The following is a 26273-nucleotide window of genomic DNA, read 5'->3' on the forward strand; positions in this document are numbered from 1 at the left end:
AAAGACCAAACACAGACTTTAAAACTGTTTATTATGAATAAGTATCATTCTTTGCAACCATAAAATAATAACTTTTGAATATAAGTCAGTATGTGAGTTTCTGTGTCTTAGGGTGAGAGTTACCTGCTGGGCAGTGGTCAGGAAACCTGTCGCTTTATCAGGTCTATACTAATTGCCATTTGTGTGACCTTGAGCAAGCTATGTAAAAGCTCTGAGCTATCTTTAAATGTGTAAAATAATTAGGATTCTTTGCATAGTCTCTCTTAGTTCAGTACATCTCATCTGTTTCATTACTTTATTAAATGGTGTGTGTGTGCACGTGTGTGTGCACGTGCATGCTCAGTCCTGTCTGACTCTGTGACCCCAGGGACTGTAGCCTGCCAGGCTCCTCTGTCCATGGAATCTCCTAGGCAAGAACACTAGAGTGGGTTGCCATTTCCTCCTCCAGGGGATCTTCGCAACCAAGGATTAAACCCTTGTCTCTTGCGCTCCTGCGCTGGCAGGCAGATTGTTCACTACTAGTGCCACCTGGGAAGCCTACTTATTAAATGACCTGCCTCATCTATTTTATTAAAACTAAGCTTTTACTTTACTACTCTTCTTAACACAAATCTAGGTTTTGTTTCTGATTTTATTTAAAACCGTGGAATCTCTAGCTGCTTGAGCTATTATCATTCTTTCTCTCTATATGCATTTGAAGAAAAGGCATCCCTTAAATGTTAGAATTGACATAACTGACCCCCAAATGACAGAGTTCACACGAGAGAGAAGCAATCATAAAAAATTTAAAACTCACCTCTGCTCCTCGGTGCCCTTTCATTGTGCAGACAGAGGAGCCTTTGCTTTGTTTTCCTTGGAGACTTGGGAGGTGGAATCATCGAAGGGCAAGGGGAGTATCCGAGAGCCCACCTGGACTCTTCGGTAAACCATGTCAGGCTGTCTGACTCTGATCAGTTCCAGATGCCACAGGTTTAAAAGACATAATGACTTGCAATTACTGTCCAGGACAGAGAGAATAGGAGAGTGAGAGTTCTGGATTTGTATTCTGAATATGATGTGACTAAGAGGAGACAGACTCCCTGCTCTAGTTCTAAAGGATGTTTACTTAAGAACGGAACTAGACTAGCTCTCTGAGTTGTTGGAGAAACAGGGTACCAACAACCAACTAATGATGGTGCTTGGAGAGAGGCCAACTTGAGCTCCGTATAGGAGCTTTCTAGTACTTAAATATGATTTCTGTTGAGTCAAGCTTTCCCATGAGATGGGAACACTACCGTCCTGGGATACCTCCCCACTAGGTAAGATGGCCATCAGCAATTCCATACACTTACACCCTCCTTTTGATGAGTTGTTGTGTTTAGGGTTTCTGAGATCTCTTTCAGCTCTCAAATCTGATGCCTGAATCTAATACATATCTGATAATGCAATTTAGTGTAGAGCTTCCTTTAGAGTCCAAATGTGTTGTCTTTTCTGCCTAATTAAATTGCCTTTATCACCTTTCATTATTTCCATGGTCCAGTAGTGGGACCAGAATGGAGAGACTTCAATCTTGAGAATTATACTAATGTAAGGGGATAATTCTAAAGCATTCTTGATGCCCATAGCAAACCTGAATTCTCATCAGCAACATGAGCTTTGGTCCCTATATTTCCAAGCACTATGAAGTAGGTATTTTGTATCTGAGGGATCCCTGTGTGAAAGTGTGACATTTTGAGTACAATAGCAGTCACAAACCACAAATTTAAAAGTCTCTTGTCTAAGTCATCTGAATCATGTAGATGTTCACAGAAGCAGTTAAGTGACAAGATAAATTAATCTTTTTAAATATTGCAAAAAAAATCAAAATAATCTTATGTCTCCCTAAGAAAACAGTGCTTACTGGTCATACTTACAAATAAATATTTGTTTACTCAGACAGATTACTTATTTTCTGGTCTACCATTAGCAAGTCAATAAAAAACGTGTATGGGTTAACAAAAAATGATAATTTTGGCTACAGGAATTAACTTTTGTTTGTCAGTGAGGGTTATTGGTTCCTGCCATGGTCCATGTGCTGGCTGAGTTTGGAAAGGTTGGTGGGGAGGCTGAGTCATGGTCTAAGATAGGGTTACATTTGGGACTTAACGCTAAAAAGCTCACTGTCCTGAGTGAAGAAACAGGGATGCATTCATTCTACCCCTTGATTTTCACTGATGTCTGTTCGACATTGGGTACCAACATGAAAGATGTAGTGTTTAGTCTTAAGAAATTTATGGTCTGCTGGGAAAATCATATGTGTAAGTTAGTAATTGCATGACCTTTCCAACCTGAAAAGACAACTATGGAGAGATGACAAAACTGTCCATTTTAATCCATTGTGTTTCCCCAGACAGCCATAGGTCACAGTCCATCAGAACAAATTGTTTTCTTTGTCTCTAGAGCTTGAAAGGGATTTTTAGGTGGTGCAAATCTGTAAGAATCTTTAGTGCTATGTCACTGTAGAGAGTTTGAATGTTGATGAGAAAAAGTGAACAAAGATTCAGGGAAAACTCAGAGTCTGGTGGGCAGCAGATTTGGGGGAAAGCCTTGACACCCATCGGGCGGGGGGGCTGTGTGGCTCCAGGGCAGAAAAGAGGGAAGAATGAATTAGAAGCTGGAGAGACAAAGATAGGCTCAGAGACAACATAAGTAAAAGTGAAAGTGAAGTCACTCAGTCCTGTCTGGCTCTTTGTGACCCCATGGACTGTAGCCTACCAGGCTCCTCCATCCATGGAGTTTTCCAGACAAAAGTACTGGAGTGAGTTGCCATTAGACAACATAAGCAGCAGAGAAATGGGAAAATTTTGAGAAAGGACTTCAGAGTTAGCAGCATGAAGAGTGATGGACTGACGTCCTATAGAGAATATGTTGGTCATGAAATGATGATTCCTGGTCTTTTAACCTTATTTATCAGTCTTCAACCAAAACACTGTAAAACGTTTAAGACAATAATATGTAAAACACACAGTCTGAAAGATCAATGCAATGCATTAATATGTGCTTTTATATATAGCAAGATGAGATTTCAGTGTGAGAATCAAATGTTTAGATCAATAGTGAACACCCCATGATAGAGGATGAGCAATTTCTCTGGTTGACTTCTTGCTACATGCTGGAGCTTAACTGTGATCACTGAAAGAACTTAGTTTCCACATAAAAATGTATGACGGTACCTAAGATTCATTTTGTTTAGGCAAGTTTGTTACTAAAATCAATTTTGTTTTCAATAGGTGTTAAGAAAACACTGAGAGATATGGATATGGATAAACACATCCTTATTCCTCTGAATAGATTTCTTTGGGTTTCAGTGTTTCTTAGTCTAATTGTCTACTTTCCATTTGTCTCTGCTCAACAGCTATTTTAAAGATTTGTTTTTATTTTATGTAGGAAATGCATTTTGTAGGGAGCTGTTCTTGAAAATCTATGGCAAACCTGGTTTCAGTTCAGTTCAGTCACTCAGTCATGTCCGACTCTTTGCAACCCCATCGCAGCACGCCAGGCCTCCCTGTCCATCACCAACTCCCGGATTTCACTCAAACTCATGTCCATTGAGTCAGTGACGCCATCCAGCCATCTCATCCTCTGTCGTCCCCTTCTCTTCCTGCCCCCAATCCCTCCCAGCATCAGTCTTTTCCAATGAGTCAACTCTTCACATGAGGTGGCCAAAGTACTGGAGTTTCAGCTTTAGCATCATTCCTTCCAAAGAAATCCCAGGGCTGCTCTCCTTCAAAATGGACTGGTTGGATCTCCTTGCAGTCCAAGGGACTCTCAAGAGTCTTCTCCAACAACACAGTTCAAAAGCATCAATTCTTCGGCACTCAGCTTTCTTCACAGTCCAACTCTCACATCCATACATGACCACTGGAAAAACCATAGCCTTGACTAGATGGACCTATGTTGGCAAAGTAATGTATCTGCTTTTGAATATGCTATCTAGGTTGGTCATAACTTTCCTTCCAAGGAGTAAGCGTCTTTTAATTTCATGGCTGTAGTCACCACCTGGTTTACTCCCCAATAAAATGCTCAATAGTACATTTATGATTTTCCTATTGATTTTTCAGATTTGCCTTCTACTTAGATGTGAAGGTACAGGGGCACAAGGCTCAATAGTATGATTTCTGCAAGTTTTTTGTTCAGGTTTCCCTAAATATACCTGCCAAAGTTCACTAAAGTCTAAACTCTGGGACTTGAAAACAAAGAAAGGAGAAAAGGAAAAAAAAGAACCCTTTTTGTTCCCAAAGCTGTATTGGGCTTTTATTTAGTTGAGGCTTGAGACCAAAGTGACACTTCCCTGGTGCCTGTAAGCGAGTAATTTGAATGAGAACAAAGAAACTGAGACTGGTATAGGGGGAGAAGCTTGACATACATCCTCAGCCTTTCGTATTTAAAATAGTGTCCAAACCTGTAGGAACAGTATTGAACCCAATGATAAATTAGAGCATTTTTTTTTAAGTTGGTCAGTTTCAGTTCCAGGGGTAGAAGACTCTGTGTGTGTGTGTGTGTGTGTGTGTGTGTGTGTGTGTGTGTGTGTGTGTGTGTGCAGGAGGAAGAAAGAGAGAGAGAACAAAAAAATTTAACTGCTTAATCATGGCAGGGGAATAAAACCTAGAAAGTGATAATAAGGCAAACATCCCAACATTAAGTTTGAAATCTGGAAGAGAAAGTGAGGTGAAACAGATGGGTCATTAGGTTCTGAGGCTGTGACATTTGGAAGCCAGTCACATTTTCTTTGAAACTGTGAATAAACAGCTTGGAAATAGTCTAGGATGTTCTTTTTCTGATTCTTGTTTTATTCCATTTGACTCAGGGCACAGAAAAGCAATTGTTGGTTAAATTGTCTTGCTGTAATTAGTTGCTGGGATGTATTAGTTTGAAAATATTTTTTCTTATATTTGCTTTCAGTATAACTGGGACTTAAGCTTATATATGGGTCTAGGGATCTTTATGGAACTGCCCTCCTGGTTTATGTTCTGTCTTATAGAATTATATTTTTGACAAATGTGTATACAACCTCATAGCATCTTGATGCTGAAAGGGACCTCAGTAATGTGGAAATTAGTGAAGACCAAACAAATGAGAACACACAGGGCTATTTATTCAGACTTTGCTGTAGCAAGGCAGTCAGCCACCAGAATTGGCAGAAACTCAAGGCAGGGAGGAAGTGCAAAGCTTTATATTGGGAAAAACGGACTGCTTCAGGTATGCCCCCAGTGGAGGCAGTTGGCATAGGCGAGTTGCCTGCAACCTAACCTAGAAACAGGGTTGTTGTTTCATTGCTAAGTCCTGTCCTACTTTTTGTGACCCCATGGACTATAGCCCTCCAGGCTCCTCTCTCCATGGGATTTCGCAGGCAAGAACACTGGAATGGGTTGCCATTTCCTTCTGCAGGGGATCTTCCTGACCCAGGGATCGAACCCATGTCTTCTGCATTAGCAGGTGGATATTTACCACTGAGCCATCTAGGAAGCCCAGAAGCAGGGTATCTTATGTTATTGTTAGGGGAACATATTTGACTTTTTCTGTTTGGTCCTATGTTAAAAGCAGGGATAAAAACTGGGGAAGCTGACAGTTTGTAATCAAATACTGTCTGTTTTGGGCCAATTCTTACACAGGTTGCAGTTTGCTAGAGACAGCAGTCCAAAGTCTCTACAAGTCTGACTTATGCATTGCAGGTTAGCTTTCTAGACTGATTACTGTAGATGCTTAGCTAGAATTCTATTTTTATATGTGGTCTGGCAAGTTTACATCTGTATCTTCAGTCTTTCAGTGATTATCCAAAACAAACGTAGAAAGAATAAATAAATTCATGAAGGACAAATTGCCACAGGTTTTTTTTTTTTTTTTAATGAATGCTATTTTTTATATGTGTGGCCCTGTTTCATTTTTAAAATATTTAAAATGTAGGATATGATTAGATCCTTCAAATTAAGGCAGAGCTGGTCTTATGTCCATTTTGTAGTTAAGCAAAGCAGAGCTCCAAGAGAAAAAAAACAAGGGCTCAGGGTCATGGGTGACCAGCCATGTGGCCACAGTGGCTAAGGATTCCAGCTAGGCCTCTCAGATCCCTCTCCCAGCTGCTTACTGTATTACAAACTATTCTATCTCTGCCCCACAGATTCGAATAACAGGGAACCAAAGTATGACATTTGTCTTATCACACTGCTGGAAGATGATGAGTGTTTGAACTTACATGCAAAGAAAACAAAATACTGATTCTCTGAACCTATTCTGTCTCTGTTCATTTTACTCTTTCTAAAAGATTCTTTATTTGAATTAAACTTTCAACCTGGCAAATTTTACAGCTTGTGATTGTCAGGTAATTAGATTTTTGAAAATACTGTTAGCTCTGTGCCACTCGAATACGTTTGTATCGCTCACCAGATCCCCTTGTTCCATTAGGAATGCTGTATTTCCTACACACATTGGAAAGATGCCAGAGGATTTAGGAAAACTACTCCATAAATGAGTTAGTTACATACCCACTGAGCAATATGCTAAGAGCTAGAGTCACCAGTGGAAAAAAAAGCAAAACTCAACACTCAGATCCTGCCTTTAAAGAACTCAGGGCCTTTTAAGAACAAGTACACTGAAAAAAATGATACAAGACAATGTCAGTACAGAGATGTTATCCACCATGGGCTATATATGGAGGAGGGTGGCTTCGAAGGACGCTTAAACTGGGTAAAGATGACTGAGGAAAGAGTTCTCTGATGAAAGGAAAGGATATAAGTGTTTTTCAATGCAGGTGAGGTAGGAGATAGTAGCTATAGAAACCAGCATTGCTTTTGTTGGAGAGGGAGTAGAGAGGAAGAAGCTACAGCTAATTTATTGATGTTTCTTGAATTCAGTGTTCAAGTAGGAAGTGAAAAAGTTAAAGAGGCAAACAGTGAGATGGAGAATCATGTGGGTCATAGGGAGCTTACACATACTTCTGTAACAGGAAGCTTCTGGAAGGATTTTAGCCAGGGATACATTATGAATAGATTTGCATTTTTTTTGTTTTTGTTTTTTGTCTTTAAATGCTTATCTATATGCACTACAGAATGACTATCACATCAGCTTTCTGAAATAACATTATTCTGAATGTAGCAAGCTGGTATCACTCTTAAACCATATTTATTTACTACATATGCTCTTTTAAAAATTAGGAAGTGATTATATTTTTAAAAAAATTTCCCATAGGCTATTTTTTAAAAAATTGAAGAGTAGTTTATTTACAATGCTGTGTTAGTTTTAGATGCACAGCAAAGTCATTCAGTTTATATATGTATATACATTCTATACATAGAAATTTATATCAGCTCAGTTCAGTTGTTCAGTCGTGTCCGACTCTTTGCAACCCCATGAGTCACAGCACGCTAGGCCTCCCTGTCCATCACCAACTCCCAGAGTTCACTCAGACTCACGTCCATCAAGTCAGTGGTGCCATCCAGCCATCTCATCCTCTGTCGTCCCCTTCTTCTCCTGCCCCCAATCCCTCCCAGCATCAAAGTCTTTTCCAATGAGTCAACTCTTCGCATGAGGTGTCCAAAGTACTGGAGCTTCAGCTTTAGCATCATTCCTTCCAAAGAAATCCCAGGGCTGATCTCCTTCAGAATGGACTGGTTAGATCTCCTTGCAGTCCAAGGGACTCTCAAGTCTTCTCCAACACCACAGTTCAAAAGCATCAATTCTTCGGCACTCAGTCTTCTTCACAGTCCAGCTCTCACATCCATACATGACCACTGGAAGAACCATAGCCTTGACTAGACGGACCTTAGTCAGCAAAGTAATGTCTCTGTTTTTGAATATGCTATCTAGGTTGGCCATAACTTTCCTTCCAAGGAGTAAGCGTCTTTTAATTTCATGGCTGCAGTCACAATCTGCGGTGATTTTGGAGAACCTCAAAATAAAGTCTGACACTGTTTCCACTGTTTCCCATCTATTTCCCATGAAGTGATGGGACCGGATGCCATGATCTTAGTTTTCTGAATGTTGTGCTTTAAGCCAACATTTTCACTCTCTTCTTTTACTTTCATCAAGAGGCTTTTTAGTTCTTCACTTTCTGCCATAAGGGTGGTGTCATCTGCATATCTGAGGTTATTGATATGTCTCCCAGCAATCTTGGTTCCAGCTTGTGTTTCTTCCAGTCCAGCCTTTCTCATGATGTACTCTGCATATAAGTTAAATAAGCAGAGTGACAATATACAGCCTTGACATACTCCTTTTCCTATTTGGAACAAGTCTGTTGTTCCATGTCCAATTCTAACTGTTGCTTCCTGACCTGCATACAGATTTCTCAAGAGGCAGGTCAGGTGGTCTGGTATTCCCATCTCTTTCAGAATTTTCCACAGTTTATTGTGATCCACACAGTCAAAGGCTTTGGCATAGTCAATAAAGCAGAAATAGATGTTTTTCTGGAACTCTCTTGCCTTTTCCATGATCCAGCGGATGTTGGCAATTTAATCTCTGGCTCCTCTACCTTTTCTAAAACCAGCTTGAACATCAGGAAGTTCACGGTTCACGTGTTGCTGAAGCGTGGCTTGGAGAATTTTGAGCATCACTTTACTAGCGTGTGAGATAAGTGCAATTGTGCGGTAGTTTGAGCATTCTTTGGCATTCCCTTTCTTTGGGATTGGAATGAAAACTGACCTTTTCTAGTCCTGTGGCCACTGCTGAGTTTTCCAAATTTGCTGGCATATTGAGTGCAGCGCTTTCACAGCATCATCTTTCAGGATTTGAAACAGCTCAACTGGAATTCCATCACCTCCACTGGCTTTATTTGAAATGATGCTTCCTAAGGCCCACTTGGCTTCACATTCCAGGATGTCTGGCTCTAGATGAGTGATCACACCATCGTGATTATCCAGGCCGTGAAGATCTGTTTTGTACAGTTCTTCTGTGTATTCTTGCCATCTCGTTTTAATATCTTCTGCTTCTGTTAGGTCCATACCATTTCTGTCCTTTATTGAGCCCATCTTTGCATGAAATGTTCCCTTGGTATCTCTAATTTTCTTGAAGAGATCTCTAGTCTTTCCCATTCTGTTCTTCTCCTCTATTTCTTTGCATTGATTGCTGAAGAAGGCTTTCTTATCTCTTCTTGCTATTCTTTGGAACTCTGCATTCAGATGCTTATATCTTTCCTTTTCTTCTTGGCTTTTCCCTTCTCTTCTTTTCACAGCTATTTGTAAGGCTTTCTCAGACAGCCATTTTGCTTTTTTGCATTTCTTTTCCATGTATAATTTATATACATATATACATTTATATATGTGTATACATTTCTATATGTATATACATTTCTATATATAGAAATACGTATGTATAGAAATGTGTGTGTATATATATACATATAGAAATATATATGTATAGAAATGTTTATATACATTTTTATGTATAGAAATGTATATATATTATATAGAGATGTATTTCTATATTTGTTGTTGTTTAGTCGTAAAGTCGTGTCTGACTCTTTTGTGACCCCTTGGTGGACTGTAGCTCACCAAGCTCCTCTGCCCATAGGCTTTCCCAGGCAAGAATACTCGAGTGGGTTTCCATGTCCTTCTCCAGGGGAATCTTCCCAACCCAGGGATCAAACCCACGTCTCCTGTATTGGCAGGTTTTTTACCAGTGGACCATCAGGGAAGCCATACATATGTAATATCTATCTATCTATATATTCATATGTATATTCTTTTCAGATTCTCTTCCTTTATAGATTATTACAAAATATTGATATTCCTCCTGTGCTATCTGGTACATCCTTGTTGGTATCTATATAATGTATATAAATGTATAATATTATATTACTATATAGTGTGCATCTGTTAATTCCAAACTATATGTGCTTTTAAATACTAACGTATATGACTTACAGAATGGCTATCACATCTAGTCCCTGAAAAAACACTGGATCAAACTTGCATTTTACACAGATCACTTTGGCAGTATATGGAGCTTATTTTTTGGGAAGTCAAAGACAGAGTCAAGGAGGTAAGTTTGGCGATGATTAGAGCTTGAACCAGAACAGCTGAGATAGACATGATAGGAAGAGCAACAGAGGATAAAACAAGACCTTCACAAATAAAATCTGTAGAATTTGCAGACTGATGGACTGGAGAGTAGCAGTTGAAAAAGAGATCGATAAGTTTCTAACTTGGGTGGCTGGCAGAACAGAAGGAATCATTGGTTAAGTTAGAAATGGTGTCAGCACAGTATGTGAAATGTTAAATTTGTTTTATCTAAGGGACATCCAGATGGAGTCATCCAGTAAGCAGTTGGATGAATACATCTGCAGCTCAGGAGAATGGTCCAGCCTTCCCATAAACTATTTAGAAACCACCAGCCTCAAACAATTGCTAGTAGAATCCTGGAGGATGAAATCATAGAAAGAATATATTCTTTCAAGTTGTGACTGTAGTTTTTAGTCAACACAACCCAAATGGAAGGGACACGTGGAGGAAGAAGAGGTAGGAATGACACAGAAAAGCTGTTAGACAACACACCACAGAAAAATGGCCATCAGTAACGCCAGGAGAATTGAAAATATCAATAAGAGCGTAATACACAGATTAATCTCATTACTGTCTTATTGTAATGATGTAAAGAGAGTGGCTTAAAAGTGTCTTCTAAATTTGCCAACTAAAAGGCACTAGGTGATTTTAGCAAAAGCACTTTGTAGTAGAGCGGCTGGGCTAAATTTATGTCACAGGTGGGTAGCAGAATGAATGGAAGATGAGAATGTAAAGAGAAGGTCTGTAAAAGTGTTTTTTATGAAGTTTCCTTGAAGATTTGCACCAGGGAGGAGTTACTGAAGAAAACTCAAGGTTCATTGAGGTTCTCCATTCCAAAGCTATAACTGTTTCTCACTGATGATAACCTGCCAAGCTTGGAAAAATGGGCCCGTGCGATGTGGCCCTGATTTATTTAAATGCTATCATCTCCAACACACCTCAGTTTCCAAAAATACATTAAACTATTTTATAAAATATGAAATATTTTCTAGAAATTAGAAACACATTAAATATTCTTTAATTTTTAAAGCAATCTGGGGAGGATGTGACTTTTGTTTAAGATACTATAATTCTGGTTAATACGCAGAATCCACAGAGGAGCTGAAGGTTCGGAGCCACAGCACGGAGCCAATACCAAAGTTGGACAGCAAAGAGAGAGGCCATCATGGGGCATCGTCCTCCAGAGAGCCTATCAAAGCTCAGGAATGGGATGGGACCCCTGGACCACCTGTGGTCACCAGCAGACTGGGAAGATGCTCCGTGAGCCCCACACTACTAGCAGGAAACCACAGCTCAGGTAAGAAAGAGAGTAATCCCCCAAATGGTAAGTCCTCATGGCTCTAGAAACTGTTTTTATGCAATTATCCATTAGAAAATCATAACCACAGGTATCTCTGTCTCTACTCATAGAGACAGTGTAAGTAGCCCTTCGCACAGAAGGAGGGAACAGTAGGTGGTACACTCCAGGGAACATTCTTCACATGGATGATGGAGAAGTGAATGGTGCTTTTCAGAGCTGTACAATGCAGCAACCCTGACAATTCCAACCATCTGTACTAAATTTCTTAACAAAACAAAACAAAAAAACCCTAAGGGCTCATCTAAAGCAGTTTTCATTTTATAAAGTTGAAGTAAGTTAGAGTTTATGCCTCCTTTGCTTTAAAATAGATTTTAGACTATTGGGGAAAATAAATAGGAAGTAACATGGAGAATAAAAATGTAGCAAAGATGATTGGAAGGCAATAGAGAGAGTATATATTATAAGGCATCTGATGTCATAAGATGAAGACAGTAACTGGTCATTGGGCAAGGTACTATGTTTCCATATAAGTTGAAAGAGTTACAAAATTATAATCTAATGCATCTTAAATTCACAAGTTGAAATTAAAATCTGAAATGCAGTTTTGCAATGTTAATTGTTTTTGTTTAGTCGCTAAGTCCTATCTGACTGTCTGCAACCTTGTGGATTGCAGCAATATTAATAGATAAATATTATTTAACAACATTTTAAAAAATACAGAATATATGTGCTTTGAATTGATCGATCGACATGGTGGATTCACAGAGAACTGTCAACTGAAATAAACAACAATGAGGCAGATGCGTGTAGTTTTCAGGTTTCTATTCTTTAAGAGTGTTAGGACTCTGAAAGAAGAGACCAATCCTTTAATGTTCTTTTCAACTCTGATAGTCATCTTGGAAAGCAGTTAGCGTGAATTTAGCCTGGGGTCTCTAACTGTCATGCGCAAGTTAAAATTGGAATAGGATGGATGATATATGTATTGGGAAAAGGATGCTTCCAGAACATTAGCCAGGCGAGGCAGAACAATAGCTTCCTCTGACTTAAATGTAACTAAAAGCTTTGGTGATATTGCCATATCACATATCATATGGGTCATCAACTTAATAGCATGAGTTCAAATTTCAGAGAAGGAACATGTGAATTTAGTAGAAATCTAAAAATAGATTTTTGATCATAAAATATAAATATCTATAGGTATATGAGAAGATATATATTCATTTTGTCATGAAGAAGAAAAACATAGGACACAAATGGAATTTTGTAGGATAAAAGCCACTCCCAAAGAAGGTTGACATCACTATTGTATTGGGAATTGTGATTCATTTTAGTTTATTTATTAGTGTATTATGAAGGTATATTTTTGGTTATTTTGTTATTAGTATATTATTAGTTGTATTGTTTTTCATTATTTGGTTATTAATACATTAGTATCAGTAATGTTTTTAATTATTAGTATATTTTTAGTGATTAAGTTTGTGCCACTATCCAAAAAATAAAAAGTATTTGCTCCTGTTGTGACCACAGATATTTTATAAAATCCAGAAGCATTAGCTGAATGTTTTTTATGTAACAGCCACTGTTTGAGGATCTGTGAGTGCAGTAACGAGTAAGACATCTTCTTATTTGGGGCCTCAAAGGCAAGTGCAGGACAGATGAGTGGATCATTGCAATAGAATGTATTGTATACAAATAATATGCAGACCTAGTAGGGAGAAATAAGTTAGTTTTTCTTGGGAGGGTATGATTTCAGGGAAAACAATGAGAAGCTTTTGGTGTATAGAGGAAATCATCATTGCTTAAAAAGGTAACACTTTGAGCTAGGCTTGAACTATCAGAAACCTGCTCATCAGGAGGACACAGAAGAAATGTCTGCCTTCTAAACGAAAATCTGAAATACTGTAGGATGGACTCTAGCACGTTTGCTGTGACGATTTACAGATGGTTTACTGAAGAAACCACAAAGTAGGTTGGGACCAGATAGCAAGAATCGTGAAGGGCCTTGTGCATTAAGCAGAAATTCTTTCAGTCACAGAGTACCAATTAACAGTGGCTAAAGTAACCCTGGCCTCTGTTAAGACCCCATAGCCTGGAGCAGGAGGTAGGTGGTTTCAAGATTCTTGTAACTGTTTAGTGATATCATCGAGGACTGAGAAGCTTCCTGTCCTATAACTCTTTTCTTTTGCTACCCTGGATGGTACGTTTGTGATTACAAGCTGAGGAGATGGTTCTGAGTATCATGTTTCAGCAGACTCTCTTTCTGATCTACTTGGGCAAATCTGGGAAGCATCCTCTAGATCAATCACTGAGTGAAGAGGAAGGGACTTCCACGAGCTTAGAGAGGGCCTTTGTTTCCCTTACATAAAGAGACCTCTGCTTTATACCTGAAGATGAAATCAACAGTCTGTTTGCAGGGAGTGTAGCATAAGCAGTGGACAGTTATCTGTCCCATTGTGGTTAGGTTTGGCACATTATGTGGTGGACATTTGTAGTCATTTGTATATTTTTAAGATAAATAAAATATAAATTTAGTTTTCATCATGAAAAGCCCAATGATAACACCAAGCCTGCAAGTATAGTCAGCATTGTTGCTGAGTCCAAGCTTGTACTGCTCACTGCAGGACAGGTCAATAAATTGAGAGATGAGTTGTTGGGGCAAGGAACAGTAACTTTATGCGTAAAATCATCAGACTCAGAAGATGGCGGACTAGTGTCCCAAAGAACCATCTTCCCCAAGTTAGAATTCTGGCTTTTCTTATTCTGAAAAGGGAGGGAGTGTGGCTGGATGCTGCCAGCGTCCTGGTGCCAGAATCCTTTGTACTTGCAGCTGTCCAGATAGGCCTGGTAATGTGTTCCTGCAAACCTCCAGTAAGACAAATGTTATTTTCTGTTCTGTAACTTTTTACCTTTGTATGAATGGGAAGCTATTATCAGAAACTTGAAAATGTCCTATCTTGTATATATATTTCAGGCTAGAGGCAAACCTGGCTCCCTGGGTGGTGCTAGTTGTAAAGAACCTGCCTGCCAAGAGACATAAGAGACCTGGGTTGGATCCCTGGATCAGGAAGATCTCCTGGAGAAGGGAATGGCAACCCACTCCAGTATTCTTGCCTGGAGAATTCCATGGACAGAGGAACCTAGGGGGCTCAGTCCATAGAGTCACAAAGAGTCGGACTTGACTGAAGTGACTTAGCACCGAATATGTTTGCCTCATAGGCAAAATTAGTTTACAAAAAGTGCAGAGTTAGCACGACTGAGCACAGACGGCAGAACAGAGCATAGAGCTAAAGGAGTAGGTCCAATAAGGAGCCAGGTTTCCTCTTCTCTGTTACAACATGAGATGTGGAGCAAGGCTAAGGTGGGAAAGCCAGTATCTACATTTTGATGATGTTAATTTGGACATGCTCTGGGTGGTCTAACTGAGAAGTTAGCATACAGCTGGAATTGTACGTCTAGAGCTAAAGAGATTTAGTGATGTTAGAGAATGAGACTAGGGCTTTTTGACATGGCTGGTACCGTGAAACTGGATGATTCTAATCTAGGAGGGCAGGAAACTCAGATGAGAAGAGGACTGAAACTGTACCCCAGGGAGTCCAAACGTTTCTAAGTGGGAGCAGAGAAGGAGGAACCTGTGAAACAAATGGAAACAAAACCATCAAATAATACACAAATGAAGTTTACTGAACACAGCATGTTGCATAAAAATGGGTAGACTATAATGTGTTTTTGACACTCTGACATAATTCTTCTACAAGATTCAGAGTGTAAACTGAATTTATAATGTGCTTTCACTTCCTTCAAATGAAAACTCCTGAAGCATCTCTTTCAGTTGATGGCACCTTAAAGTCTCCTCTTCTAGGTCCTTAAGCTCTGTTTGTAGAGTGATAAATTGACTACTGACCAGAAGAAATAGCACAAATAGCTTTCATTTTGCCCACTCTCCATCTTACATTATGAAGGAAGTAAATAAGGTGGAAGAAAAGATTTTTGTTACAATTTTGATAAAAACATTTTTGTATCCATTTTACAAGAAATGTGAAGTGCAGGGGCAAATATAGAGTTACATATACAGTGTCTGTGCCAATTAGGGCTTCTTCAGTGATAGTGAAACATATTAGCATGATATAGTGTGAACATTACAAGTATTGAAATTTTAGAAGTCCGTGCATCCCAAATAGTGGGTTAGCCCAAAAGTTCATCTGAGTTTCCATAACCTGGGAGATCCAACCAGTCCATTCTAAAGGAGCTCAGCCCTGGGTGTTCCTTGGAAGGAATGATGCTGAAGCTGAAGCTCCAGTACTTTGGCCACCTCATGCGAAGAGTTGACTCATTGGAAAAGACTCTGATGCTGGGAGGGATTGGGGGCAGGAGGAGAAGGGAACAACAAAGGATAAGATAGATGGATGGCATCACGGACTCGATGGACGTGAGTTTGAGTGAACTCCAGGAGATGGTGATGGACAAGGGAGGCCTGGCGTTCTACAATTCTTGGGGTCACAAAGAGTCGGACACGACTGAGCGACTGAACTGAACTGAACTGAACTGAAGCTCTTACAGAACAAACGTTTTGGCCAACCCCATAGATCTTTGAAATCCTATCTGTTGAGCCTACTCATATTCCAGTTTTGAGAGGAAAAGTGAAAGTTGCTCAGTCATGTCCAACTCTTTGCTACCCCATAGACTATACAGTCCATGGAATTCTCCAGGCCAGAATACTAAGGAGAATAGGAAAATATTTGTTATGTTGGTAGTTCTAATTTTTCTAAAAAGGAAGGACCTAAAATGTGCCAATTCTATATTAGAAAAGGGTATAGTTCCACTAGAAGGAGAGATTTAGTATTTGAATTATAAAGTTCACTCACCTTTGGGGTTTTAAACAAATGGGACACTCTTTAAAGAATCACCTCCATCAGTGAGATGGCCTTCATCCAGACTAGGTAAAGAGCTATGTGAACAGAACATGTTGGACTTGGTATTTTGGAACAGAAGAGAGTGACTCAGTATTTACGCTTTATCCCTCTTCTCCTCACACTTCCTCTTCATTATTGTATCCTTGACACGGGGCTGCTGGATGAGGAATATTCCTGCGCTATGCTAGAACTGCAAGTGACAACCCTCCTCCCTAAACAAGGAATCACGCGGCTCCACACCTGACACTTGAAAGGAGTGGAAATGCCACCAGTTCCAACTTTAAATCCCCCTTCTCTGTGTCAGTCGACTTTCTGCCTCTGGTTCTTTCTCTCTCTCTCTCTCACTGACACACACACGTAGATACACACAGACACAGACACACACACACACATATGCACACAAAGACACAAACTGCTTCTAGTCACAGACTGTTTACTTGAAATGGTTGCTCTTAACAGCTCTTCTGAGGAATAAAGGAAATGCTGAAGTAAAGCAGATGAGAGTATCAGGATATCTCAGTTCTAATTATTGGTGCCACTGTTTGCTGTGGCATTCTTTTCAAGTCACTGTTGTTTAGTAAATCAGAAATTCCCCAGAGGGGAGAGTCTTGCAGGTAGTGGAGAACTGGGACCCCAGTGCTCATGAACACAATGAGAACAAGTAGAAATTATACCAATGTATATTGTATTAATAGCAATTTAGATTTCAAAATTCTAAATCAATCAACAAGTAGTTTCTAAGCTTGTATCCATCTCTGTTATGTTTTTTGGGGGACAAACACATATACACGTTGTAGGGTATATAAAACATAAACATGGTCTCTGCCACTCTAAAATACTACTATGCTTCTTTTTGATACAAAACTATTGAACATAAAATAATTAGATTATAATTGAATGTATTATTTTTCTGATTATCTCTACTTTTAAATTCATTCAGAGAACAAAAAATGAGGGCAAGCTAGAAAAAGGATGGAGGGATTATTGGGAGACATTGAGTCTTTAAACAGGATTGTATTGGGTCTTTTGAAAAAGTCATTTATTACTAGTATTAATTGAGTATAAATCTAGAATGAGGACTTTCTACATGGGATGAAGAAGATAAGTAGCACATCGGATTTCCTTGCCCATCACCATCTCTCAGAACTGGCTCAAACTCATATCTATGGAGTCAGTGATGCCATCCAACCATCTCATCCTCTGTTGTCCCCTTCTCCTCCTGTCTTCAATCTTTCCCAGAGTCAGGGTCTCTTCCAGTGAGTCAGCTCGTCTCATTAGGTGGCCAATGAATTGGAATTTCAGCTTCAGCATCAGTCCTTCCAATGAATATTCAGGGTTGATTTCCTTTAGGATTGAATGGTTTGATCTCCATACAGTCCAAGGGACTTTCAAGAGTCTTCTCCAGCATCACAATTCGAAAGCATCAGTTACTTGGTGCTCAGTCTACTTTATGGTCCAACTCTCACATGCGTATGTTACTAATGGAAAAACTATAGCTTGGATTGGATTAGACGGACCTTTGTTGGCAAAGTGATGTCTCTGCTTTCTTAATACACTTGTCACAGTGTTCCTTCCTAGGATCAAGTGTCCTTTTCTACTCTACTTCATATTCTAATCATGTCTTTGAAGACTGGAAAGATCACAAAGATGTGAGTGTTTTAGCCAAAGGCCTAAGAGTATATAGGACATCTGAGAAGATTTGGCAGAATGGGAACCATTTAATATAAGCAACTGAAAACTAGAATTCAAGAAAGGGAACTATATACAATTGAACCCAAGAGTGTAGTCTTTGAAAATTGATGACTAGTTGATTTATAAGAAAGATGCTTTCCTCTTGAAGTTCTGAAACATACTTTACTTGATAACCTGGGATAACTGGTAACTTTGCTGATAAACCTCCAGACAACCATAACTGAAAAATATTTCAGTTATGTGAAAGTCTCATGTGCACAAGTTTCAGTTATTCAGAAAGTCTCACGTACACAAGTTCAGAGAATGAAAAACACGTGAGAAGCATGCATTGGGCTGCAGGACTGAGGACAGTGGAATAGTATTTATGACAATAATTCCTGGCAAACTATAATAAATCAATGTGGTCTTCCCTGTTTGTTTATGTAAGCCATGCTTTACAGTGATGTTAATAAATTAATATTTTGGTGTTAATAACATGTAACACTGCTATGCTCCAGTTTATCTTTATAGAAAAGATAGAGAATCTCACCATGTTGATTGTTATGAGGACTAAATTCAGAAATGTATAAGCAGGTCTGGTACAAATCTGACTTGTAATAGCTAAGAGACCATGGTTTATTCTGTTCCCGTTCAATTTTATTAGAAAGATCTCCAATTCTTTTTTTCTAGGACAAAACCTGAGTCTTTCCTTCAGAAAGCTCAGCTCATTGCAAACATAAGGTTATCTTGAGTCACACAGAATATAGTTGGCTCTAGGACTGCTACTAATAGGACCACTACAGTGGGAACACTGCCACAACAGCCTGTCTTTCATTTATCTGTGCATTTCTGACAAAGATTGTAAGCCAATGCAAAGGCCATTTTTGGATTCTCTTGAGTCTGAATTTCTGAAATTTGGAGAAAGTATCAGGTACAGGCTTTAAAATTCGCTTGCTGTATCAAAAAGTCATCTTAAACTCTCACGGTGTTTCTTTTCTGCTTCGTAGCAGTGAATGAAACTTAAATACACAGATTAGCAAGGACATGGGAATCACAAGAAAACCCTTATATACATGAAGCTACACATTTCTTTAATAAATACTCAACTTGGCATTCATTCATCTATTAATTTAGTCATTCATTCCCTTTGTGTATATTTAACAAACATTTATTTAGCATCTATTCTGTGATATTCAGGGGCTAGGTGCTGCGGGAGCAGGGTAAGTGGGGTAGATCTGATCTCCCCCTTCCAGAGCTCATGTTCTAACAGGAAAGGTGGAGGGTAAAGTTTAACAGATTCTTATAAGTGATATGAGGGGGTAATTCTGGGCAGAGTTCAGTTCAGTTCAGTTCAGGCACTCAGTCGTGTCTGACTCTGTGACCCCACAGACTGCAGCATGCCAGGCTTCCCTGTCCATCACCAACTCCCGGAGCTTGCTCAAACTCATGTCCATTGAGTCGGTGATGCCATCCAACCATCTCATCCTCTGTCGTCCCCTTCTCCTCCTGCCTTCAATCTTTCCTAGAATCAGAGTCTTTTCTAGGGTCTTTTCTGGGCACAGTCACATGATTTATTCATCTAAAAAGGAATGTAATTCAGACAGGATTCCTTGAGAAAGTGATATTAAATTTGGTACTAGCATGATGAGTAAGAACTAGGCACATAAGAGGGGATAAAGTGCTCTGTGCAGCTCACTTACTGATGGTTGGATGAAAAAGATTTATTGTTAGAAGCTGATTAGTAGTAAACTGTTTAATATGGCTGTGTAATTCCCAAACTTTATACTCTTCTCCATAGTTTCTTATGGCTTGATTCAGCCTTGTAGTTGCAATAATGGTCCCCATCGTTCCCCTCTGCCTGAATGCACACTCTTTGCAATGTGCTTTAATAACTCCTTATCAAGTATTCAGCTCTATTTCTTACCCCTTAAATCTCGGTTATCCTTGTTTCTTGTATTGACCAATAGAGTGAGATAGAGGTGACTTTGTGTCAGTCATGAGCCTCAGCCTCAGGAGGTCATGAATGCTTCCAATCCTACCTCCACCACGAAAACAAGCCTGGACTAGCCCATTGGAAAATGGGCTACATATGGAAGAAAGCCAAGAGTCTTCAGCTTTCCTCCAGCCAACCCCCAGGGTTGAGAAAGCACAGCATGAAACAGCAGAAACGCTTACCTGACCCAGAGCTGACCAGGGATGCATGAGTGAGCCCAGCCCAGACCAGAAAAACCATCCAACTGATCCATAGCCTCAAGAACAAAACTCAGTGAGTGTCATTTTAAGTCACTGAGTTTATGTACAGTGTGAAATCATGAACTAACTGCAGCTGCCATGGTCTGTTTCAGTTTTGCTGGTTTTCCATCAAATGGAAATATTTAATTACTATTATTTGATTGCAGTATGCTTCTTAAAAACCCAAAAGTCACAGAAAAAAGTGAAAACCCACCCACCTTTTGCTTTACCATTCCACTTTTCAAAGCATCATTTTTCATAAGTATATTTATTTATTTTAATTGATTGATGATTGCTTTACAATATTGGTTTGATTTCTGTCATGCATCAACATGAATTAACCATAGGTATACCTATATCCCCTACTTCTTAAATTTCTCTCCCACCTCCACCTTTTCCCACCCCTCTAGGTTGTCACAGAGCCCCAGTTTGAGTTCCCTGAGTCACACAGCAAGCAGATTCCCATTGGCTATCTATTTTACATATGGTAGAGCATATGTTTACATGCTACTCTGTCCATTCATCTCACCCTCTCCTTGCTGTCTCTAGCCCTTTCAAAGCATGATTTTTAACTGTCAAGGTTGCATCACTGTTTGGGGCCTGTCTATAGATAGAAACTGCCATTTCTATTATTTTCATTGTTATTATGCAACAGGAACCACAAACCAGTCGGGTAGCATTCAACCCTCATGGTGATTCGGGCTTCGCTGTAGGATATTGACTAACTTCCTGTTTGGCTCTATATGAGCCGCAGGCAGCTGTAGGCTTCAGCGTCTATGACCCTCAAGGCTGCCATTCTGTACTGTCAGCTCAGGCAGCAGAGCTCAGTTCCCCACATCTGCTCTCCTTCCCAGTTCTAATTGGATGCCGGGTTATTTCCTCGGGGAACACTGGCCAAATCTGGTTGCTAGGCTCTGCTGGCTAATTTCACACTCCAGAGTTTAACGCTCCCTCTCTGAATTCTAGTAGTAAACACATAACAGAATTCTCACGTGGAGAGTCTTTGGAGAGTATAAGTCATATTCCCAGTCGTCCCACTTTCACTTCTCTGTGGAAAACTGTGACTTCTGGCTGCAAGAATTTGTGTTTTCCAGAGTAATGGTTTTATTTGTCTTTCTCCTGATACTGTTGATACAGCTTTGAGAAACAACCAGGACAGGAGAAGTTGGTCTTAACTATTGTAAACAACTCAAAAGTATCTTTTTGGGGTTCGAATGTGCAGTGGGCTAATTACAAAATGATAGAAGGTGATTATGCTCACATTCCAAGGCCAAAAGCTAAACCACAGAAGCAGAATTTGCAAAGGAGGTGATGGAAGTGAGTGTCCTTAACTGAACTCCTTTCTCTAACCTAGGAAAAGGACTAGAGGCTGGGAGGCTAGAAACCAGCTGTTAGAGACTTTGAGATAGAGAGTGTGTGTGTGTGTGTGTGTTTGTGTGTGTGTGTGTGTAAGAGAGAGAGAGAGAGAGAGAGAGAGAAAGAGAGAGAGAGGCAGAGACAGAGGGAGAGAGAGAGAGATGAATCTCCATTTCTTATAGATGAGGGATGAGAAAATTGTCTCCTCCAGTGAAAAATCAAGTGACTTTCATGGGACCACCTGGAAAACTTATTATTTTTTTCCAGTCATTGAAGGGATGCCATTAAAGAAAGAAAAAGTACAAGAGGTTAGCTGAATAGCTTGTGACCACAGAGCAGACAGCTTCCTAGCAAGTAACTCTTCAGCTACTGCTGATGGGTTAAAGATGCATGCAAAGTGTGTTTTCTGTGGACCAGATTAAGCCATGGAGAGAAACCCATAGAGGTTGTTTAGGTCATGTGACTAGCCAGAGTGGCAAGGCCTCTGCAGGACATGGCTCAAGGCCCATACATAGGATGCCCACTGGGCAAACAGATCTCAGGTGAGAGATGGCCAGCCATGTGGGCCTTTCAGGGTGCACTTGAAAGCACCCCACAAAGAGTATTCTCCTCTCTTTCCTTCCCTGCTACGCCACGGTGTGAGGCACACCAGTTCATGCTAACACCAGGCAAGAAGGCTTTTCTTATCATTTCACCTCCCCTCTTTCCTCCTACCTCAATCCTTGTGAAGGCAGACATAATGAGGAGGAAGCTGGGGGCACTGGGGTTAGAACATTGTCAGGCAAAATGACAGTGTCTGCCTGAGCTGACCAGAATGGACCAGGAGAGAAGCATCTACTTGAAACAAAGTTCAAAACTGTAATTAATGTAAGGAACTAGGCATTTAAATGATTATTTCAATAGGACTTTTGTGACTTGAAGAAACCAAAGGATTTTAAGGTTCTTTATGTTAACAGCTAAATGGAAAAGTTAAAAAAAGAAAAACAGAATCAGATGTAATTACAAAATTTTCTCTAAGATTATTGCAGATTCCATTTAGCCAAAGTTATGAAATTTCAGTTTATCACCTTTGTTGATTATCTGTGACCCATTTAAAACAATGGATTTCTCTGGTGGTTCAGGTGATAAAGAATCTGCCGGTAATGCAGGAGACGTGGGTTTGATCCCTGAGTCAAGAAGATACCCCGGAGTAGGAAATGGCAACCCGCTCGACTATTCTTGCTGGAGAATTCCATGGACAGAGGAGCCTGTCAGACTACAGTCCATGGGGTCAGAAAGAGTCAGGCACAGTTCAGTTCAGTTCAGTCGCTCAGTTGTGTCCGACTCTTTGTGACGCCATGAACTGCAGCACACCAGGCCTCCCTGTCCCATCACCAACTCCCGGAGTCCACCCAAATCCATGTCCATTGAGTTCGTGATGCCATCCAGCCATCTCATCCTCTGTCATCCCCTTCTCCTCCTGCCCTCAAACTTTCCCAGCGTCAGGGTCTTTGCAAATGAGTCATTTATTCACATCAGGTGGCCAAAGTGCTGGGGTTTCAGTTTCAACATCAGTCCTTCCACTGAACACCCAGAACTGATCACCTTTAGGATGGACTGGTTGAATCTCCTTGCAGTCCAAGGGACTCTCAAGAGTCTTCTTCAACACCACAGTTCAAAAGCATCAATTCTTCAGTGCTCAGCCTTCTTTATAGTCTGACTCTCACATCCATGCATGACCACAGGAAAAACCATAGCCTTGACTAGACAGACCTTTGTTGGCAAAAATATGTCTCTGCTTTTTAATATGCTCTCTAGGTTGGTCATAACTTTCCTTCCAAGGAGTAAGCGTCTTTTAATTTCATGGCTGCAATCACCATCTGCAGTGATTTTGGAGCCCATAAAAATAATGTCAGCCACTGTTTCCACTGTTTCCCCATCTATTTGCCATGAAGTGATGGGACCGGATGCCATGATTTTCGTTTTCTGAATGTTGAGCTTTAAGCCAACTTTTTCACTCTCCTCTTTCACTTTCATCAAGAGGCTCTGTAGTTCTTCTTCACTTTCTGCCATAAGGGTGGTGTCATCTGCATATCTGAGGTTATTGATATTTCTCCCAGCAATATTGATTCCAGCTTGTACTTCCTCCAGTCCAGCATTTCGCATGATGTACTCTGCTATAAGTTAAATAAACAGGGTGACAATATACAGCCTTGACATACTCCTTTTCTTATTTGGAACCAGTCTGTTGTTCCATGTCCAGTTCTAACTGTTGCTTCCTGACCTGCATACAGATTTCCCAAGAGGCAGGTCAGGTGGTCTGGTATTCCCATCTCTCTCAGAATTTTCCACAGTTTATTGTGATCCACACAGTCAAAGGCTTTGGCATAGTCAATAAAGCAGAAATAGATGTTTTTCTGGAACTCTCTTACTTTTTCCATGATCCAGTGGATGTTGGCAGTTTGATCTCTGGTTCCTCTGCCTTTTCTAAAACCAGCTTGAACGTCTGGAAGGTTACAGTTCACATGTTGCTGAAGCCTGGCTTGGAGAATTTTACTTTACTAACATGTGAGATAAGTACAATTGTGCAGTAGTTTGAGCATTCTTTGACATTGCTTTCTTTGGGATTGGAATGAAACCTGACCTTTTCCAGGCCTGTGTCCACTGGTGAGTTGTCCAAATTTGCTGGCATATTGAGTGCAGCACTTTCACAGCGTCCATCTTTCAGGATTTGAAATAGCTCAACTGGAATGCCATCACCTCCACTAGCTTTGTTCGCAGTGATGCTTTCTAAGGCCCACTTGACTTCACATGCCAGGATGTCTGGCTGTAGGTGAGTGATCACACCATTGTGATTATCTGGGTCATGAAGATCTTTTTTGTACAGTTCTTCTGTGTATTCTTGCCACCTCTTTTTAATATCTTCTGCTTCTGATAGTTCCATACCATTTCTGTCCTTTATCGAGCCCATCTTTGCATGAAATGTTCCCTTGGTATCTCTAATTTTTTTTTAAAGAGGTCTCTAGTCTTTCCCATTCTATTGTTTTCCTCTATTTCTTTGCATTGATCACAACTGAATGATTAACACACATTTAAAATAGTGTTTTTATTTATATACCATGTGTTAACTTCTAAAATAAATGCTGTTTCATTTGATCTTCACAAACACCCATACATCTACAGATTAGTGTTATGCTCCAAGTTATTTAGGTGACCAAACTGCAGCTCAGGAGAAATCACTTAAACAACCCAGACTCATCGGTAAGTAGTAGATTCAAATCAAGAATGGGATTTCAAGTTTCTGAATCATAGTACAGCTCCATTCCCATGACTGAATTAGGTTGTTTCCCCATATCTACCTCCATGTTCATAAATTCATTTATTTATCTATGCATTCATTTATTCTTCTATTTTTCCAATATAAAGTTCCCAGGCACTGAGCATGAGCCAGTGAGGGCGACCGCTATTAATCACAAAAGTTAAATATGTAATTACGATCTGTGACAGAAGTCACCAAGGAAAATGACACCACACTCCCTCTGAAGTCACAGGGCCTCCTGGTTCCTGGGGAGCTTAGATCTAGCGTGATTTAGGAGAAAAACTAATCCAGGGAGAGGACCCAGTAGGTGTAACAACTCTGGAACTTGGGGGCATGTGTGAGAGAGTGGCCAAGGGCAGCTGCCTGACGGTGTGAGGCTGAGGTGACCACATCAGTGATTCAAGTCTTACCTAAAAGTTCCAGGAAGCCGTTTATGGATTTTAAACTCTTGGGATTATAAACTCAGGGATCAGGTTTACAAAGTCAGCTAATATATTTTCATCCTAAACCAAGGGGAACCAAATTATGAAGATAAATACGATGCCCCAAACAACCTACCTTATTAATTCAAGTAAGTGTTTTCTCTTCTCTCTAGCCCGTGAAATCTCTTGTTCTTCTGACTAACTCAGAGTTGTTCATAACTGTTTGTTTTGCTATATCTAAACATTAACTCTCAAGCACCTGAGCCACTGTGTCATGTGGCTCAAAAACATTTTTTTTTTTTTTTTTGCTAATAAAATAGCAGCATGATCTGTCCTTGTCTTTCTTTGGTTCAGCCATTTACTCATCCAGCCGGCTTGTGAGAATACCTGTTTTTGAACAGTACCCTATAAGGTGGTGTCAAGTGACCTCTGCCTTCAAGGAGCCTATGCTAGCCTATGATGGTGCTTGAGTTTTTATGAGAGGGCATCACTGTCCCAGATTTAGAACGAAAGGACCCTAGACTTTGTTTTTCAGTGGTTTGTAAGGATTTCCCTAAAGTACTTACATTCTTTTTCTCATTTTTTCCCTAGCAAGATGACTTGTTAAAGCTATAAGGCAATGGCACCCCACTTCAGTACTCTTGCCTGGAAAATCCCATGAACGGAGGAGCTTGGTAGGCTGCAGTCCATGGGGTCGCTACGAGTCGGACACGACTGAGCGACTTCACTTCACTTCACTTATATTCTTTTTCTAATTTTTTTCCTAGCGAGATGACTTGTTAAAGCTATGGGAACAGTTCTGGAGTCAAGTAATTTGATGATATTAACTGGTGTGTGTGTGTGTGTGTGTGTGTGTGTGTGTGTGTGTGTGTAGCTACTTATAGATTTTAAACTTGAGTTTTATGTGGTCTGATTTGCAGTCAGCTAGCTTATTATTATATTTTGTACATAACCATGTGACTACACACACATATACACACATAAAGTTCCCATAAACCTGATTTCTAATAAACGCCATGCATAGACTGTGGCAATGCATATCATAGAGATACCTAGGGAGCTGCTAGAAAAAATCCA

General features: G+C 40.0%; 1 protein-coding gene across 3 annotated transcripts in view; it reads left to right on the top strand.

The window, feature by feature from the left end:
* NYAP2 (neuronal tyrosine-phosphorylated phosphoinositide-3-kinase adaptor 2) overlaps positions 1-26273 on the top strand; it is a 318522-nt gene that overhangs the window by 225503 nt on the left and 66746 nt on the right. For all 3 annotated transcript variants that reach the window (XM_060411347.1, XM_042244319.1, XM_042244320.1), the window contains one exon: positions 11095-11304. In XM_060411347.1, the coding sequence (XP_060267330.1) occupies positions 11095-11304 (210 nt within the window). The remainder of the gene's footprint in view (positions 1-11094; positions 11305-26273) is intronic.

Source organism: Ovis aries, chromosome 2 (assembly GCF_016772045.2).
Source record: "Ovis aries strain OAR_USU_Benz2616 breed Rambouillet chromosome 2, ARS-UI_Ramb_v3.0, whole genome shotgun sequence".
Lineage (NCBI taxonomy): Eukaryota > Metazoa > Chordata > Mammalia > Artiodactyla > Bovidae > Ovis > Ovis aries.